Consider the following 16,500-nt stretch of genomic DNA (forward strand, 5'->3'; position numbering starts at 1 on the left):
TGTTCTCCTGACACAAATGTGATAATAAATGGGTAAGTAAGAAATTTTTTTAATTGATCAAAAAGTTTCCCGAAAATAAAGTGAGTTTTTATTCCAATTATTTATTATTAAATGTGACATTTTTTACATTAGTTATATTTTTAAAAAACGAATTAAAAGTGAATTATATAAAATATATTATTTTCAATAATGGTCTCATCAGATATGAAAATATAATAATAATAATAATTTAATACTTTTTTTACAGCAGAAAATGGACATTTGGTACAGTTAGAACCATAATGAAACCATTTACCACAGACAAAATTTGAGAATCATATGAGAATCAATAAAAGATTATACGATATTTTATCAGAAGGATAAAAATTAATATTATTTTTATTACAATTAATAAAAATAATAATATTAATTTTATCAAAATTAATATTATTTTTATTACAATTAATAAAAATATTAATATTAATTTTATAAAAATATTAATATTAATTTCATAAAAATATTAATATTAAATTAATATTATTAAGAAGCAAATGCAATTAGAAAATGAACTCAAATAATTTTTCATCACATAATAGAGTTCAAAATATTTATAATAAGAAGCGATTCTCTTGTGAAAATTATAAAAAAGAAAAACCAGCGATTGTTAGTATAATTTACAAAGAAAACCAGAATTATAATACCACTTTAGATAGTTGTGCAAATGAGAATCAAAATATATTAATGAATTCAACAATCAGATCTACATTAAGCAGAAGGAACTATGAAAAATGCCAAGAAGATTTAAGTATTTCTCAAAAAAATACTTTAGAATCTACAAGTATCGTGAATCGAGTTTTAAACAAGTGCGATAGAAATACCTCTGTTTTCTTATTGGGAAACTATAGGAATAACAACAAATTAGGTATGACTAAAACACCAAATATAATTGAAGATGACCATAAAGCAGTATTAAATCATGATTTACAAAATATAATGGGCTTTTGCAATAAATCTAATGCAAATTGCAATTTATACAATAAGAACAAAATTCACTGTGAGCAAAATGTGAAATTTCAACAGAAAAGTTTATCTATAATTTCACAACAAAGATCTGTAGAAGCAAAAACACATGGGAAGAGAAATCAATCTAATGCTACTAATGAAGCAGATTGCAATATCTCGATACAAACTACAAGAGAAAATAGCTGTGATATTAGTGAATCTATTACAACTGAAGAATCAAGGAAAGGTGTTTATACCAAAGGTAAAAGACAAAGAACAATAAAATCAACTTGCCATTTACAAATAAAGAAAGACAAACAAAAAAAGATATACAGTACAGTATATAAATATAAACAATGTAATAAAGTTACCAAAAATAAATTAGTTATAGGAAAAAGGAACGATACAAGTAATTTTTCCACAGTTACGATAATACCATCAAGCAAGATTGACACCAAAGTAAACAAAGATATAGCAAGGCATAAACATTGTATAGATATTAAAAATTTGATAATACCTTTGATTAAAATAGATGATCTTTCTACATCTGAATTATCTAAATTAATTCAGAGTACCAAATCTATCGAAAATAAAGAGAATATACAAAAAGATGAGAATATATGTAATGAAACAAAGAATATCGCAAAAATACAGCATTCTGCATATAAAAAATGCAAAACTACTGAATTCAAACAAGAACAGAAAATAAATATATTATATAAATCAGTGTTTGAGGAAAGATGTACAAAATTTGAAGAAAATGTAGTAAATAAAATTAATCAAAATATAAGAAATATAAAATTTGGAAAAGAGACATATAAAATATCTCCAGAGAATATTTTACAATTTTTTTTAAAAAACAGAAGAGATATAGATATAAGAACAAGACTGAGATCAAGTATTGAAAATATCTATGAATATCATATAAGGAAAAGTGTAGCAATGTGCAGTAAATGTACAGAAGCCTTTAATCTTTTACGACAATTTTCAGGTAAAGTAAACTTTGTACAAAATGAAAAAGTATGCATTGAATGTACGCTATGTAATTTACAAATTAACTCTCTATTTCATTTTCAAAAACATCTGATGGATATACATTTACAATGTGAAAGAAAATCATTACGTAAACAAAAGAAATTTGCAGTTACTATTATTAATTTCAGTGATCAATTAGATTTAAATATCAATAACAAATTTATATTTGAATGCTGTTGCTGCTCAAAAGTATTTGATCATATAACAAATTTTGAGGAACATATTAAAAATATGCATCACGACTTCAATCATTATACAGATAATGTTAAAAAATGTGAGGCAGGACAAATGACTGTAACTTCTGAATCATATACAACATTTAAAAATGAACAAGTATTTAATGAAACTTGTGTTTTAGATAAGAATTATATCTTTGATGCTCCGACTAATATAGATGAAATTTCTAATTCAGGAAAGGAAATTAACATACAAAATAATCATATAAACGAATATGATATTAACACAAAAGAAATAATTCTATACCATACCGATTCAAATGATAAAAATTTATTGTCAGAGATGAAAGTAAAAGACAAACAGATAAATAATATAAATAATTCAGATGTTACTCAAATAAGAAAAGAAAACCAAAAATTTAAGGAAGATATAGAAATATTAAATATTGATGAAAAATATTCAAATAGTATTTCAAAATTAAATCTTTCTAATGTATCTATTAAAATTGATCAAAGATTTAAAGAATATTGGAAACATAAAAGAAGCTTTTCTTTTATTTGCAAAGTTTGTTTTAAAAAATATAAAAGAAAACAAGCGTTTTTATCTCATATGTCTAAACACATAACAGATTTTGATACTAATATACATGAACAACAAAAATCGGAAGAAAATAATGATCTCATCAGACATGAAAATGATGTAGTATTAAATGCATATACTAAAACTTCTCAAGACGATAGTGAAAGTTTCAAAGATAATAATGTACCACATTCTACTATAAATTTGGCAGAATCAGACCAAAATACTTTAATATCAAAAACAATTGGTAATGAAGTTGATAGTGGTGAAAATGGAAATGTAGAATATGATATTAAAGAAGATAGTGTAGCAAGTAAAACAGATGATTGTAATTTTGCATTATATATAAACCTTACACACACACAAAAAACAGGAAATGATGCAAAAAGGCAAAAATTAATTAAATTCAATATGAATATTACAAAAAAACGTAAAACAAGTACTAATGAGCAGCAAAGTACAGAAAATGAAATTGGAAACATGTTTCCAACAAATTTTACTACAAATACTAATTCAATAATGGATGCAAGTAAAGAAAATGTAAGTTATGGTTTAAAAGAACTGCATTGCATTATATGTGACAAAAAATTTAGTTCTTTGACAATATTTAAGGAACATATGTTCTTTTTACATGATTCATTGTTTGAAGATCCAAGATCATCAGATTTATCAATGACACCATATAAAGTAAAAAATCTGTCTACATGTCAAATAAAAGAGTCAAAGAAAGTTTTGCAAAAGGAAAATAAACAGAAATATAGAAAGTGGCGTTGTAACGCATGTAAAGAAAATTTTGCATTACTTAGAAACTACTTACGACATAAGTACTATTATCATAATGATGAATCTGTAGTTCATATTTGTGATAATTGTAACAAAATCCTTACTTCAGTTGCAATGGTGAACATTCATATGTGCACTAATGTTACTACCTGGAATTGCAAGAGATGCAGTCTCACTTTTTCCAACGGTATATCTTTAACACAACATAATATGAATTATCATGTAGAAAAAATAGGTCCACATGTATGCAAAATATGTAAATTGAATTTTCTTACAATGTACATGCTAACAAGACATGAAGCAACACATTCTATAAGTAACAATTCCAATGTTACAGAAACTCTTATAGATTTATCTGTACCTGCAAAAGACTATTTACCTTATACTGGAGATAATATAAATGTTAATTCTGAATTCAGTAGAAAACAATTGAATGACAAGGCTATTCCTTATAGGAATGAAAATGTGGAAATTAAAGAATTAGATGAACTAAGTGAAAAACTTTCAGAAATGCACATCACATCTAATATACCACACAATGATAAAAATATACTGCACTGTAATACATTACGTGCTACAGCACTACAATTTAAACTTCATCTGGAAAAAAGGCATAAAAGAGAGATATGTCGAATTTGTAATAGCTTATATTTTACAGATAAATTAATAAAACATTTAATATCTGATCACATAGTCTCAAATAATGTGTGTTTTAGAGAAAACGATGCTAATATTGAAATAACACAAGGAAATATAAATTCTCAGAATGATATAATAAAAATCCTTGGTATAAAACGTTTATTTTCACTTTACGAATATCAAAGATTTGATACTATTGAAGAAAACAAATGTTTCAGTTGTATAACATGTTCAAAACAATTCTCAGATACTCAGCAGTACAAAGTTCATTACTTAAAATATCATGATACAATGTGTTTACTATGTAATATAAAATTTGAACACAATTTTCAAGCACTCGAACATAAAATAAAAATTCACGAATCTATTGATTTATATTTGTGGATAGCACAAAAGCTAATATTACAGTTAAAACAATACGGAAGTATTATTGAAGATGTGATATTAAAATCTAGTGAAATAAGAGTATGTTAAATAATATATACTTGTTAATTTTAAGTTATATTCTCTAACTAGTCTATACAGATATCTGTAATTTATTAAGAAGACGCGTAAGTTGACTCGTTAAGACTATTCAGATAGCCTATCAAGTTTTAGTTACCGACAATTAAATATAAAATTTTATACATTATATAACTTTTTATATTTTTTACAAAAAATAAATATTAATAAATATATTACTATAATTTTAATAATCTAATATTCTCGTATTTGTACTTATAGAAAGTACACTCAAGTATTATAGAATGATAATTAAGACTCTAAACCCATAATTATAAAATAAAATTTATTTTGTAACATAAAAATGTTTTATAACATAAAAACTAGATTACAATAAATATATTATAAGGGAACTCCAAAGAAACACCATTATTTGATATAAATAAAATATCAAGAGAGAAATCATGATATATAATTCTTTTGCTCTATTATTTTATTCATAGTATCTGGATTTGTATCTTTTTTTATGTTTGAATCTTATACATATAATACAATGATACAGATTATTTCCATTGTAAATCATTTGTACAGTTTTTGAATAAAAATCTTGTTTGCGACTAAAAATGTATAAACCTACTAAATTTATCAAATAAATATATCTTATATCGATTAACCATAGTCATATTAGACAACTATTTATTCATGTATTATTTCGTTAACTAAATTATTTAGTATATTTGAAATTTTCTTTAGGAATCAAGTAATTCTAAAACTTGTGTCAAAATTCGCGCTGAATATACTACAGCGCTTAGCTTATTTTATCACTAGTCTTGTATGTATTTATACAATCGACTTTCAAATCAGTTCAGTTACTATCTCACGTCGATGTGGTTTTTACAAGTTTTGGGCGTTTCGAAATTGTATATGAAATAAATCCAGTTGAATATTAACGTATGTATACGAAATAAAAACAGTGACAACTCATTCATAGTTTAATAAAAGAGTTTATATATCTTAGTGATTTAATATTAAAATAGACAACTGAGGTTTCACAATTTACCTCCTTCGTATTTAATTAGCAAAATCTTTTTAATTCATTACAATCATATACAGTCTTTGACAAATTAAAATTTATCAATTACTATTTTATTCAATGTCTTTATATAAGATAAACATAACCACTGTTAAACATATGACGTTTCTGTTTATAAAACATGCATTACATATATTAATAATTTTAAGTAACATATAAATAATCAACGGTTTTATTAAAATGCATTGGTATTTTTCAATTTATTTTCTTATTTGAGGATATAATGTATACTTCTATATTATACTGAATATTGCAATATATATATTAGTTTACCTTTTAATAATTATTATTAAGTTAGTTAATAAAGATACATATGCACTATATATTATATATCTTTTCTTACAGTTATAATATAAAAGTATTAAAATATTAAAAATTATAAAGAAAAGATGAATATTTATTCAGGCCATTATTATGATTATAAAACAAATTTGAGTACTACGCTATAGAAGTGGAATTAAAAGTTAGCCCAAAAGAAACAGTGATGATCAAGTATGACAGGTTCTTCGAGGATGGATACAAACAAAGAAATGGAAGAATCTAGTAATGTTCCAAATAATGTTGGAAATTCTGAAAGTCCAGATTCAATAGAGGTTGTTATTAAGGGATATAAATCATAATTTAAACAAAAAAAGATTAACAAAATTGTATATGAAGAACTGAATTTATTATATTTTCTACTTAGGTGGATAATTCGCGTACAGTTCTTTTAAAAATAGCAACATTATATGCAGAACGTCTAATGAATGATATTTGTCTTGTTGTTAATGGTATAGAATATCCAGCACATCGCCTTATACTTTGTGCTTCAAGTGATGTTTTCCAAGTAAGTAAATTTTAAGGTAGAATATAAAATAAGATAAAATAAAACACATAATTGTTCATTATACAGGATGTCATTAAACTGGTAATGTAACTTAAAAGAATATGATTTTATTAAAAAAAGTAAATCAGTATAAAGTAACATTTTCCTCGTGTAAATTGATATTAATAATTCATTCAGTATATTTAGTATATTCCAAAAGATATAAACATATTGAATATAATTATGTTGGTAGACCAGCAATATTTTTTCTAGTAAATTTTTATATTAATAAACAGTAAGTTTTTAAGTGGAATATACTTCTGTTTTATTATTCATTCTTCATCATCTAGTATGATAAAGTAATAAAAGTAATTTATAGATACAACTTAATTCAGACATAAGTACAATGATGTTATATACATATATTCAATGTATATTTATCATTTTATTTGAAAACAAAGCTTTTTTGGCAAAATGTTATTATAATTTGTTGATTTTCTTCTTTGTGTATAGTTACTTTCTTCTAAGTGATAACACTAATTTAATAACATATTTTGTATATATGATATAAATACTTATCCATGTAATTAAATTTTAGCAGTAAAGTAAATATTATGTGGTGGAATTTAATTTACTTATAAAATACGTTGTGCCAAATAATGATAGGTTGACACATTTCTTATTTCACTCATATATTAAAAATGATTAACATTGAACTTTGGCATATCTAACAAGAATTTTCAAAATACAACTGAGTTGAGGAAAAATTACATTTTACATTAGACTACTATGTTTTTTTATCTGACTTTATTTGTATTCAAAATGTGTTGGGAACATTATGAAAAAAAATCATCAAAAAGTCACCTTATTTGAAATAGACCAACTGATAGTATGTTCAGGCTCATTAAAATAAAAAAGATTTTTAACTAATTCATTAACAACCTTTATTTACATTGTAGAAAAATAAAGATTATGAAATTTTGATTTATTATGTAAATGGATTCAGAAAGCAGAAATTTTAAACTCGTATCTTTTTTTTAAATTATTAAAAATAAAAGAGTTATAAGCAATTAAATTTAAAAAAAAAGCAAATAAAACCGAACATTTTCGATCGCTTACCGAATTTACTCGAAGAACGCGTGACGTCACAAGTCCGTCGCGTCGTCTGCAATATGTACAAGTCAACACCAAGTGAGAATGATTTCCTGATTGTGAATCTAATAAACGCTATGGAAGTTTATGAAAAAAGAAATTATATATGGCGTTTTGTTCCACAATGTCAGAATGATTCAATAAAAATATCAGAAAGAAGATTTGTATCCGTTCCTAATGATAGTAACCTACGAAAAGACATGGTTCCGAATTGCTAAAAGAGATATGCCAAAGACAGCTCCAAATTTTTTTTGCTGTGGAGATTATTTTATTCACCATATATGTATTCATACATTATATTGTACATGTTAATAATTTGTGTTTTCCTTCTTTGTATTTGCTACAGTTCATATTCTTTTCAGTATGATACATACGTGTTCCTTTGGGTTCTCATTGTTTTAATAAATATTCTGAGTTTTTATCTTCAAATCGAATAATAATGAAAAATGGGTATATAGGTGATTTGATCAAAATACAGATATTTTCAGTAGCATCTAGTTGGAATTACGTGTTAGTGATCACCGCTAACATTGTGTCACGGCATTGTGGTGTTTATAAATTCTTGACGATTTCCGTTCTCTCCAAGTTCGGAATTTTTTGAATATGTTATATTCGGTGTTTTTTGAATATGTTATAGAAATCAACATTTAGAACATCTTTTTATACATATAAACATCGGTCGACCTTACTTTCCGAGATATTCGCGAAATCTGTCCGTACTGATTGAATTCTGAGCATAGTTTTGAGTCTGTGACAACATCATTATTGGTTGCTGCCTGCGGGTCGCTTATATTTTAAAAATGCGGTTACCGCCATACAATTGTCTTCACAAGAACGTAGTGTAACCCAAACCTAAATTTAATTGAAATTTTTTGTAAACGTCTCGGAAATTGAGCAATGGTTATATATATATATATATATAAAAGTTAGCTAAAATGTTGACGATATATTTCAAAGTCATCGAAGCCGATGAAATTCTACATAATTACCTAACGTTATATTTATTATTATCTTTTTTAGTATGGGTAACATTTCAACACATACTCTAACTTTTCTTATTGCAGGTAATGTTAATGAGTCCTCAGTGGAGTGAGTCACAGGAAAGTAGAGTAACCCTCCAAGAAACACCACAATGTGTACCTATATTTAGTGAGTTTTTGCGGTACTTTTATACTGGTCAAATAAGAATTAATTATGGAGTTGTTCTACCAATATTATCTTTAGCTGATAAGTATAATGTTAAGGATTTAATATCATTGTGCCTTGATTATATGCAAAATCATATTGCATTAGCTGCCATACACGGCACTCTAGTATCATGGTTACAGTATACGTCAAACTGTGGTCATCACAATATTACTCAAGCATGTCAAAATTTTATTAAGTGGAATTTGGAATTGGTGGCCAGGACTGCAGACTTTGGAAATTTTGATTTAGATATTTTAGTATCATTGCTACATCAAAGTAGTTTAGTGGTAAAGGATGAAATGACATTATACAAATGTTTGGAATCTTGGTTGGATCATCAGACAAATCGGTTGAAAACTCAATTGTCGCACGACGAATTAGAAGCTACGTTAGAACAATTGGTAGTAGCTGTGATGTCTCCTGTTAGATTTCCAATGATGTCTCCTCGACAATTAGCAGAATTACTTTTATTTCCTTTGACGAAAAAATACAAAGAATTCTTTGTAGAACGAATGTCTATAGGAATGTCATTTCATTCTGGTCAGCTAGATAAAGTTAAAGAAGTAAGTTTAAACGAAGAAGATGGTGCATTACTTTTTGAACCAAGATTATACACTATAGACACCTGTAGTTCATTACTTACGATAGAAAATTTTCATGGTTTACCCTCGTACCACACCAGAACGCTCGTGTTTTCAAGTCATTCGTGTTTAGCAGAGTATGCTGGTGACCGCGCGTGTGAATGGGTTGTAGATATATATCCAAAGGGTGTTTGGTTTAAAAAGTTTTTCTTAATAGTGTGGCAGGGAACCGTAGAAATGCCCGAACATGTGAAACGTTCGGTTAGATTATCACTCACCTGTAAGGATCCATCTGTAAATAGTAATGCTGATATGCGTGTAAAAATAGGTGTTTTAATATATGGTTTACAGGATGGTGTTGAACATATTGCGAGAGTAACAGAAATTATTCACAGATTTAGTAAAAAAGAACGTGTTCTTAATTTGGACGATCTTTTACCGTTTGAGGAACTTAACCCGCAGCAGGGTTCCGTGTCGGAAAATACATCTCCTTTTCTAGTAGGTCCAAATAAAGATATGCTCAAATTACATATTGTTATATCACCAGCTAATTAAGACAAATAGATTTCTTAGGTTATATAAAATGAAATCTTACTACAGACTTTAAATATTTTGGACTCATACGAAGAGTCATCTTTTTTAAGTTTGTCTTCAACGTATGTCCTAGAATTTTTTTCTTTTGATAAATCGACATTTTAATATTAGACTAAGATAAAGTTTTGTATTTAAATCGTAATATGTAATAAAATATTAAAAGATTTCAATATTCCATGACATTAATTTCCATCATATTAATTTTTTCTGGGGAAATTATTAATTAGTGTTAATTATTCATTTAGAATGACTTAATTTTTAAAGGGGACGTCTGTGTATGATGGAATATTGTTAATTTACACTCTGTATAACAAAAACTTAGCGAGTTTATGTTCATTTTATTGCAAGAACGAATGAAATTGATAATCATCGATATTTAATCCACCTATCCGATTTCGATGATTTTTTAATATATTATTATTATTTATATAGGAATTAAAATTTTTGACAACTTTTTCCTGTACGTGAAACCTGCGCTCGGTCTTAATTTCCGAGATATTCGCAAAGAACTGTCGATCCATTAGAGTGAATTATTGTGTCTATAATTGTGCATTCGTTGCAAAGTATGCGTCAATATTTGTTGCCGGATAGAATATCCGATTCAATATAACATCCAACTCTAACAATAAGATATGCCAATAAACTATAAAAGAAGATAAGAATTAGGTTTGGTTTAAGCAGTAACCGAGCGGCGGTTTTATGTATAGGAAAAAGTTGTTAAAAATTTTAATTTCTACAGTATACTCAAAAATCATCCAAAATATCAAATTTTTTTTTGTATCTTTTATATAAATGTATTACTTTATTACGAAAGCAATCTTAAGAAGGCCATAGAAAATATTTTAAAATTTTGTGCGTATTCGATTTTTGTATATAAAATCACGTCGATATCGTCGATATAGTAAATATTTGGAGGATTTTAATAGTTAGTAACTGAATACATAACTGAAGGGCAGCGTAGGTTATGAATTTCAAAATCAATATAAATTATGCGCGACAGTTCTGTTTTACAAATCTTCATCGGTCCAAATGGATTAACATTTATGACAACGATAAGAAATATTTTGTAATATTCCACACATCGTAAGAGAGATAAATTTGTAATTATTCAAAATTAAAGTTGTATATTTGCAGTACATTTTCATATCACTATGATATAGTGATCACTATAATACACTAAACCATATGTAAAATGTTTGATTCAGTTGAATATATATTGTATGTTTCTTTAATTTATGAGAATTAATTAACCTCAATGTTTTTAAAATGCATTAGGCAGATTTTTTTCTTTGATATTTTTTACTAATTTCATTTTTCAGAAGGAAGAAATCTTTAGATTTTACTAAACACTATTTCTTATTTAAACAAAAGTTAACTTTTTCTCGCTGATATTTTTCGTAAAAATTTGAAAAATAATTGTTATTTTTTATTTCTGTTCATAACATTTATTGGCAATATATAAAGAAATTTTATCCGCTTTTTTTTCTTTTGGAAACAGGTATAATATAATGATAGAATATTCTCAAAAGGTAAAGGTTTAATTTGACAAGATTTATTTTAATTTTCTAAATGTTTGTTCTTTCTCTTTTATTATGATTTGCAAATTCTTTTGGATAGTGATTTCTACAAATATTTAAAAAAATTTTTTTGAGATAGTTTCCACCTCTATAAACATTACATGGTAACGTATACAAATTACCTTTTTATTTTATGTTTGTAATATATTGTACGTTTTACAATAATTTATATTTCCCAATGAAACGATTGAACTTTGTTTCGCTGTTGTTATTTCTATATGCTCAGCTGATCTCCGTTCGATTCGATACTATCCATTTGCAATCATGAAAAGGAATGATCCTCTTACAAAAGTAACACTCCATCGTCCCTTGTCCATTATCATATGCCTTTGTATTCCACGTGGTGTATCGTATATCCTTACCAAGTGCGTTGATAAAGCATAAACATATGAGCAGATAGAGACAGAGTCATTCGTTGACTCTCGAAAATATCTCATCGTACACGTTACTTATCGAAAACCTGCACTCTCACGGTTTTAAAGGGATTTACTTTTCACCACTCTGTTATGACATACGAATAAGAGAAAGAATAATCCGAATAAGTTGTTAGCATACTTATGAGTTATACTATTACACAAATGTATTCGCCAAAAATTGTACTAACGTAAACTAATCGAATCCTAATCTAATATTCGTGAGTCAAATTGCACATATATATATATACACACACAACAAACAAACAAACACACACACACACACATGCAGCACGTATACGTGTTGTGCATAACCCGCCTGACGTCCTACTAATGTCTATAGTATTCTATTTTCTTCAAGATCACTGATATCCGCTAATCCTTTTCTATTATTTTTTTTCTTTTTGCCACCTGGATGCCATAAGAAAATGATTTAAGAAAAATGCCGTTCAAATCCACGAGAAGATAGTCTTTCGACAAATACACCAGCTCTGTTTCGTTTTCTTTGTTCTCGTTTTATTTTATTTTGTACTCTGTTTTATATTGGCTTGCGTGTGTAAGAAAACGCGTAGCTCGAAAGTCTGAAATGGTCGGCTGGCCTTCGTCACTCTGTGCTTTTTAAGAAGAGAACGCGAAAACACTCGAAGGTGCCATAAGCTAGGCCCTCTTCTTTACTGCGTCACAAGTTGGCGGGCCCCAACGGTTTTACGATTGTAACGTCTAAGATACTCGTCCATTCTTTGTACAATCATTAACGCAGACGAACGTTAAGTATCTAACGAACGAAGAACTATCCTACGCGATTTCAGTTATCTCGAATCAGCGTCGTCTTTCACGTGTTTACAGTTCGGTCACCGATCATGGAATGATTTGTCGCAGCGCGACTAGCACGGTGTATTCCAACCTTTGCGCTTTCTCATACTCTTTGCTTATCCTGCGATGCCGTATTTCTTTTATCTTGACAACACGTGGAAGAAACCGACACGTGGCAGGGAGCGCTTGCATGTATAAAAGATACTCTTCGCTTTTATTCCCCTCCCTTTCTCTTTCTAATTTTAGGTATCTTTATCTTATGGTATCTTTAAAATGAAATCTATCCAATTTACCCAATTTAAAGTGGCTATTACTTGGGTTCGGGAACATGAACTTTTACAAATAAATAAAAATTTCCTTATTCATCAAACACTGATTAAATTATGTGAAACGTAATAAGTTTATATACTGTATTTATGTGTTACGCCGGCAACGAGATTCATAGCGATTACTTTTAAGATTCATCGAACTATCGAAAACCACGAATTTTGGTTTAGCGACGAATTCTAAGCGTCGCGAATGTATAATTTTTGGCCGACAAATTGTAAGAGGCGCTAACGTTACAGACGCCATGATGCCCTACGGCGAACGTAAGGTGATAAGAATGTCCTGAAAGGATCTGTCCATGGAGTGGATTAGGCGATGAACCTTCTGGCAGAAGGACTGAATTGAGCAATTCAACGCTTAGCCCAGAACCTTAACCGTTTTAGTGTCAGGGGTTTATTCGTGTCGGATTGTGCCACGCAGCGCGATAGCGTTTCGAATTGACGATCGTGACTAAACATCGCGACATAGTTCACCACTGTAACGCGATCGCGCTGCTTGGCGTTAAAACGGTTAAAGGTACGATATCATTTAGAGAAATAAGTCTATGTATAGATAAGTGAGTTCGAGTTTGGCTTGGGTTAGGTTTCCATTGCATTCGAATTTGAATTAAATTCGGATTAAATTTCGATTATGTTAGACTTTGATAATTTAACTGCAAACAGTGATGGTAGTAGTACTCAAAAAGTAATCGAATTAGCGGTCGGCGAAGGAATAGATGAGAGAGGGAGTACGCTTCCATAAAATGGAATGACGAGTTTGTTGATTGTCTTCATTTGCCGATTATAGCTTCATTTTTGCCGTCATAGTAAAATTGACTCGATGGAATTGTTGAGGAAAACAACCCGAGAACAGTATTTTTATTTTAATATTCTTTTTTTAATAAGAAATTTTTAAATACGGCAGGTGATGTTAAAATTCAACTTTGGGTTCAACGTAGGAAGAATAAGATTCGTTTGTAAGAATTTATGTTCAAGACATGTCGAGCGGTCGTTATTTATCTGCTGAGAGCACAGCACGGAGGTGGATCTCAATGTATAATTTAAGAAAGGCATTTCAATTCGTTAACATCATTACGCTTCAATCCCAAATTTATAGCGAATGCTGGAAGAACTTTTGGAGATGTGTATAATTAATGTGAATTTAATTATTTACGCTACAATATCAGATAGAGTTATTAAAATATAAATTGCAAGCAAATTGTAAATCTTGTAAAAGAAGGTTCGAAAATATATATACTTGACTCTTATACATTTTGCCTCTCTCTGTCTTTGTCTCTGTCACTCCCCCCTCTCCTCCAATGAAGAAAGACTCCTTGATTTGCTATGATCTAGCCCAGTTCTATTTGGATAAAGAATAAAAAAGTCCTTTTTATAATAATGTATTTGTTGGAAATTATAATTTTGATAATTATCGCTGATTATCGTGTTTACTTTTGCTATCTTGATCATCGTAGTTTGTACGATTTATATTAAATTATACATATACATACGTTCGTTAGACGCCACATGAGGCTTCTTTGTTCATCCTGACACGTGTAATTCTATGTGGGAGACCACGGATAAAAGGAATGCACGTAGAGAAGGAAATTGAGATAAATTGTAAGAATCATAAGAGGGTTCACCGATACACGTGCCGGTCTATCACCCAAAATAAAACCATTTATTTTGACATGTTTTCTGTTCGTCGCGTGGCACGTGACACAACACACTTTATTAGACTATTAGAGGTTTAAGTATGATTTATTCCTTTGAGACTTGAATTACGTTTTAATATTCATATATGTAATATGCACTTTCATTCTTTCATAAACCACTAACTGGAATTTATATTTATAGTTTTATATTTAAACAACTGAAAAAATATACATCGTGACCGTTTTGTGTTTGCAGTTTTCGTATTGAACGTTTCTAGCACTAATTGCCAATGCACATAGTACTAACCCGCGTGATGTTGCTAAAACAAGCAAAACTTTAATGAGATTCTAATTTACACAACCTGCACCAGTTTCTTCTAACCGATCAACAACTTTTAAAAATGTGTAAATACTTACTTGCAAGGTATGTATACTTTGTTATTATTTTACTATTTATCATAAACTGAGACGATTTTTATTCTATTTCTCCTAATTGGTATTATCCATGATAAACTAATTATGATATTTTTTAATCCAAATGCAGTCAAGTGAAAGTAGCTTATATGTCATATTTCATTTATTTTCATGGAAGGTTTAGAAAATATTTAGAGTACGTATATACAGGGTGATCTGTAACTGTTGATACAATTGGGTATAGGGTGATTCTATGAGTAAAAGTAAGGCGGAAAAATGGAATAAAAAATTTTTACGTTTCATTTCCGAGAAAGTCGAGGTTGAAAATTTGATAAGTGTACTTAAGCTTGGCTAATTCCGGACTGAACAAGAGTAAATAATCAACAGGGTAAGCTACGTGTAAAGATAAGTAAACTACGTGCGAAAATAAATCAAGTTTAGAATACAATTTTTTCTTAAGATGCCTTCTTTTCGAGAAAAATAAGTTTAAAAATTTATATGTATCAGATCAGTTCTTAACTAACATGTTCAAACATTAGATTCTTGAAAATGAGGGATTAACCGGAAAAATTTTATTTCGCTATTTTGACTTATTTTTGCATATATAATAACCTCCATCCAAATTTAGTCTGTACTTAGCCAAGTTTACGTATACTGATACAAACTCGATTGCCTAAGAAACGAAGCGTCGTATGAAAGAATTTTATTCCACATTTTTTACTTATTTTTTCATAGAATCACCTTGTACCTAATTGTACCATTAGTTACCGACCACCCTGTATAAGGATATAATAAGTAGAGTGGATGATTTTTTTATTTTTTATGATTAAATGATTCTAGCTTTCTAAATGTGAGTACTGTATATAATTTAAAGTCGATGATAATACAAAATAAAATTAGTATTAATTAAAATAATCGATTCTCTTTTGCGCTTCAACGATATCCAAACAAAATTTGAAACGTTCTTCTATTTCGTAGGTATAAAGGTCATGTCAACAGTCACAATCATCGTGAACAGTAAACGAAACTTACAAAAAGCGAAAAGAACGATAAGAACATTGATTGATCGAATGAAACGAATAGAATTACAGTAATTTTTCTAATGAGATAATCCCCTTAATACATTTGCATTCTTTCCGTATATCAATATTTATACTTCACCTTCTATTTATACACACTGACTAGCTTAAAAAAAAAAGGCAAGATAAAATCGCACGGGGATTCCCTGAAAGACATTAACTAGAAATTGTTCAAGATACAAGTCACTCGTGCTTC

General features: G+C 28.4%; 3 protein-coding genes across 4 annotated transcripts in view; all 3 read left to right on the forward strand.

Moving 5' to 3' along the window:
* LOC122566869 overlaps nt 1–16,500 on the forward strand; it is a 102,472-nt gene that overhangs the window by 48,048 nt on the left and 37,924 nt on the right. The window lies entirely within an intron of this gene.
* Nucleotides 499–4,880, forward strand: LOC122566867 (protein PF14_0175-like). The gene has a single exon (XM_043724724.1). It carries the CDS (start codon nt 544–546, stop codon nt 4,666–4,668), a length of 4,125 nt encoding a protein of 1,374 aa, XP_043580659.1. The 5' UTR covers nt 499–543; the 3' UTR covers nt 4,669–4,880.
* Nucleotides 5,453–14,426, forward strand: LOC122566878 (BTB/POZ domain-containing protein 17). Of its 2 annotated transcripts, none has more exons than XM_043724749.1 (4): nt 5,453–5,586; nt 6,074–6,321; nt 6,414–6,554; nt 8,750–14,426. In XM_043724749.1, the coding sequence occupies exons 2-4, from the start codon at nt 6,223–6,225 to the stop codon at nt 10,007–10,009; spliced, it is 1,500 nt and encodes a 499-aa protein (XP_043580684.1). In that variant the 5' UTR covers nt 5,453–5,586; nt 6,074–6,222; the 3' UTR covers nt 10,010–14,426. The 2 variants fall into 2 exon arrangements, with proteins under 2 accessions (XP_043580684.1, XP_043580685.1); XM_043724750.1 differs by lacking the exon at nt 5,453–5,586 and adding an exon at nt 5,771–5,916.

This window comes from Bombus pyrosoma, linkage group LG4 (genome assembly GCF_014825855.1).
Source record: "Bombus pyrosoma isolate SC7728 linkage group LG4, ASM1482585v1, whole genome shotgun sequence".
In the NCBI taxonomy this organism is placed as follows: domain Eukaryota; kingdom Metazoa; phylum Arthropoda; class Insecta; order Hymenoptera; family Apidae; genus Bombus; species Bombus pyrosoma.